Source organism: Carex rostrata, chromosome 11, assembly GCF_964058835.1.
Source record: "Carex rostrata chromosome 11, lpCarRost1.2, whole genome shotgun sequence".
Lineage (NCBI taxonomy): Eukaryota > Viridiplantae > Streptophyta > Magnoliopsida > Poales > Cyperaceae > Carex > Carex rostrata.
The window spans coordinates 4770933-4775027 of NC_135928.1; the positions used below are offsets into that span (position 1 = coordinate 4770933).

The 4095-nt window shown below is 36.7% G+C and overlaps 1 protein-coding gene across 2 annotated transcripts; it reads right to left on the reverse strand.

Moving 5' to 3' along the window:
• Positions 1 to 424: 424 nt before the first annotated feature.
• Positions 425 to 3168, reverse strand: JASON (aspartyl/glutamyl-tRNA(Asn/Gln) amidotransferase subunit). 2 transcript variants are annotated; one of them, XM_078311623.1, is made up of 7 exons: positions 2890 to 3168; positions 2732 to 2804; positions 2570 to 2625; positions 1916 to 2169; positions 1079 to 1502; positions 786 to 868; positions 425 to 620 (listed from the first exon to the last, which is right to left on the reverse strand). In XM_078311623.1, the coding sequence occupies exons 1-7, from the start codon at positions 3046 to 3048 to the stop codon at positions 608 to 610; spliced, it is 1062 nt and encodes a 353-aa protein (XP_078167749.1). In that variant the 5' UTR covers positions 3049 to 3168; the 3' UTR covers positions 425 to 607. The 2 variants fall into 2 exon arrangements, with proteins under 2 accessions (XP_078167749.1, XP_078167748.1); XM_078311622.1 differs by having other exon boundaries at positions 425 to 634.
• Between the last annotated feature and the right edge of the window lie 927 nt (positions 3169 to 4095).

Sequence of the window (4095 nt, forward strand, 5' to 3'; positions counted from 1 at the left end):
CCGATCTAATTTCAACTCTGTGCTATTAATGGAAAATATTTTATTCAAAAATAGCAAAAGTAAGAAGCAATTAATGGAAAACACAACGGCTATTTAACTTTATGAAATCATTATAATTAGTTTCAATAAATTAAATGCCGCAGTTCGTCATAGAAGTAACAGACCCTTTCCTGTGCTATTTGTGAACCTTCTCATTATAGTTTATCATTATTTTATGTCGGCCTGTAAATCTATATCGGGCTTACAAAGGCCTGGCCCAATTTATATCGGGCCTCCTCAATTACAGTTTCAAGCCCAATGTGTGTTTCTCAGTATTTGCTAAAAGCTGTCAAGTTTATTGACAAAATATTCAGATCAGAAGATCCTAATTACATGGTTCAAACTGCAAGCACCATCAAAGCACAAAGAGAGCTAGTCCAACAACAACAATGGTAAATGAATTCATATTAAAAAAAAATAGAAAAGTTCATCATACTAAAACAACACTAATTTTCTGCAAACAACATATTTGCATGTCTATCTTTTCCATTACTTTCAATAGAGCCCTTCTATTTTTATTTCAGCCTGAATCAGCCAGGTTCACTTCTCTTCAAGCTATTCCTCGAGCTCAATCGGCCTGCCTGAAATATACTTCCTATTAAACCAAAATGAAAATTTAACATATAATTCTCAGTTCCACTGTTGATTTTGTATTAGCAACTGTGAGAATAAAAATTCAATATGGCCCAAAATAATAAGAAGGCAAAAAAGTAAGGAGAACTAATTAAAGAAAAAAGTAGTCGAACCTTGAAACAGGCATTTTCTCATCTGATAAAACCCTCTCGAGTCTCTCTTCGAAAGGGGTAGTATGCCACTTTATATGTTGATCCTGATGTATATTCAAAATATAAGTTCTCTAACAATGACAAGAAAAACAGGATAGTTTTAATTTAAAAACCCAAGAGATACCTATACCCAGCGACACACCGGTACTGACCACATCTCCATAGACTCCATGGCATCAAAACCCACCATATTAAATTACTTGCAATATTATTCTACACCAATCAAAATATTTTTGCAGGAAGGTTAATATTACCTCCTTATACTTGGTTGTGGAATTTGGAATTCCATTTCTACCCCTCAAAGCTGTTGTGGGTTTCAGCCACCCAGAAAGGCCTGAAACCAGAACTTTTGGGGTCTCCTCAGAGTTCTTTTTGGTACCAAAAGAAAATTCTCCGGCCGCCTCATTTTCATTCTCCAATTCAACTGACTTGATGCCACTGGAGATCTCCAGTCTGTGTGCAGGTTTCGACGCAGGGTAGACATATTGCACCCGGATACGAGCCCGCTTGCCAGTTGCTGAGGTCTCCTGATACGAAGAGTAAATGGTTGCTGGTGTCTGCATATCATCATTGAGAGCTATTGGAGTGGGGTATGGTGAATTGGGATCTGAAGACCGAATTTCCATACCATACCTAACTGGTGTCAGCTTCAACTTATCACCTCCCATCTCTTCCGCACTATTATAACAACATTTTGAGAAAATCAATTAGTTTATCTTTTCTCTCTAGCTGTTGCCATTACCACTTGATATCCTGTCACATTTGCACATTTAAACCAACATTTCCAATAGTTGCAAAATAGCACCTCAAAGTAACTCCCAACCATTAGACTATTTCAAAGTAATAGCCCTCTGCTTCTACTGACAAATACATGTGTTGTTTATCCTTTTATGAAACACACCGTATAAGTCACAATTTATTTGATTATTGTCGATCTAATTTAAATTAAGGTGATTTACTGAATTATAAGGCTTAATTAATTCTGCAATTTCATACCGTCCTGTTCCAGGTGTGCTCTGACGTGAAATTGAGTTTTTAAATTAAGGTGATTTACTGAATTATAAGGCTTAATTAATTCTGCAATTTCATACCGTCCCGTTCCAGGTGTGCTCTGACGTGAAATTGAGTTTTCCTTTCCCGGAATAGGTGTACCCGTTATTGCATGGTCAGGGCTGTTTTCCTGCTCACACTGTGCATACAACTGGATCTTCTTATTGGATGAGGTATGAGCAGATTTTGGAGACTGATCCGACCCATTAAGATCCCGTAAAACTATTCTTTTGCTTGATTTGCGAATCTCCATTGGGGTCTCTAATATTGCACCACATAGCTTCAAGTGCTTGGCCTGTTTTTACAGAAATAAGAATAGTAATATTGTATTACTCTTATGTTAATTCGAAAAGTAGACCTAGTAGCAGTAGAGCAGAAATGCATTGGCTTTCTGGGCTTTCTGATGAAATATAAGTTTCTTCTTTGTTGAGGGAGCAATATTTTAATTACAAGCAGAGTGTGCAGTGTTAACAAGGAAAAAAAAACAAAAAGATAAACAATTCAGTATCTTCTTTTTCTTCCTGTATAACTTGCTTAATCCAAAGAGGGAAATTTAATTAGGAATTAGTCATTTCATTTTTAATTTCATCATTATTGGGAAACTGTACTCCAACATTACTGCATTAAAAGGTCTGAGGTAAACATAACTCCTAGATTAAACAATACTTCAAAGAAAATCAAAACTAAATACGCACCTCTAGCCTAAGTTCCTCTTCCAAGGTATGAGGATGAGCAAGATTCTCCTCCGTATCTAACATTATAAAAGCCACGAATTGGTAGAAGCAATATTATTACCAAATACATATTATCGTAAAGATCTTATCACATGTTAAATTGTTTTAGAGAAAAAATTGCACCATGTTCTCCATTGAGAAAAAGGGAACCAATCACTGACTGATTCTCTACCACCAATCGCTCCTCCAAACTCTCCTGCAATAGAAATATCAAGAAAGATCGCATCTTTGCTGTTCAAGAAATACGCACAAATCAACAAGGAAATCGAAGAAAACCTAACCATGTCAAAGTAAGAATCCGAGTTGGAGCGAACATGGGTTCTTGATTGAATCTTTCGATCACCATCCTTACTTCGAAAGCAGGAAACGAAACACCCCATGAGAACTGATTGAAAGAAACTAACGAAATCTTTGATTACAGCAAACCGGAAACAATTCATCAATCAAGCGGAAACCTTGTCGAATCTAATCTGGAATGCTCTGGGAGGGAGGGATGAGGAGAGAGACAGAGTCACAGAGAGGGAGAGAAACAGATTATGGCCTTAATTCGAAATTTAAATGGGTAAGAACTAAGAACGAAGCTATGGGAATTGAACCGGGCTGAACCGGATAGGTTTTAAAGATTGCAAATTTAACCGGATTCATTTGAAAAAGAAATCTGCAAATCAAAGCCGTTACACACACTAGAAACGGCTCTTTTTAATGTCATGTGACTCATGTTCTGTCCGACTCCGCGTCCTCTGAGGTAACAGAATATTTGAGTTTAGATCCGGACGGTCCAGATCTAAACATAACATTTCTGTTACCTCAGTTAATATTAATTCTGTCCTGTAAGAATATTCTGATTTGATTATATATTGTAACGAGTGTATTATCGTTTTATAAAATTTGTATTTTAAACGAAATAAAAATATACAAGAAAGAGTTAGCTATTTCGCGTGGGGTTTGAGATCACCTACTCTAGGGTGCAGGAATTTCTTGTCCCCTCAGTCACTGTCGGGTGGGACCGGTCACTGTTAAAGGAGGAGGTCACTTTTAATTTTTGAATTGGGGGCCCACCGACAATGACTTTGGAGGCAGGAATTTTCTGCCCCAAAGGGAGCAGAGGATTCGGTCTCTTGAAAATGATCAGCATCGGACGAATGCGTATCCTCTGCATTAACTCAAAAAGGAATTTTTAAAATTAATGAATTTCAACCATCTAATTTTAAACGGAGCCAATCTGACACTTTCATATTAGTCCGGATTTAATCTCCACGAATCTCAAAACAAAATAGATTGTCAAAAAAATTTAACTCAAAAGATTCCCTTTTGAATTAATGCAGAGGATACGAATTCGCATCGGACAGCTGACAGTCGATCTGTCTATGAATAAACTCTGCTGATGTGGGGTCTAGATATACAAGATTTTTGTAGAAAAGTAAAAAATATAATTTTGACCAAAATTTGCAGTCAAAACTTAAACTCCTTTTTTACGTTTAGTCCCT

Excerpts from the sequence above, each read along its gene's own strand:
- JASON (XM_078311622.1), bottom strand. The coding sequence starts at position 3,048 with ATGAATTGTTTCCGGTTTGCTGTAATCAAAGATTTCGTTAGTTTCTTT. Across the intron at positions 2,170-2,569 it reads AAGAGGAACTTAGGCTAGAG|GCCAAGCACTTGAAGCTATG; the intron begins GTGCGTATTTAG and ends CTGTAAAAACAG. Across the intron at positions 869-1,078 it reads CCACAACCAAGTATAAGGAG|GATCAACATATAAAGTGGCA; the intron begins GTAATATTAACC and ends AATATACATCAG.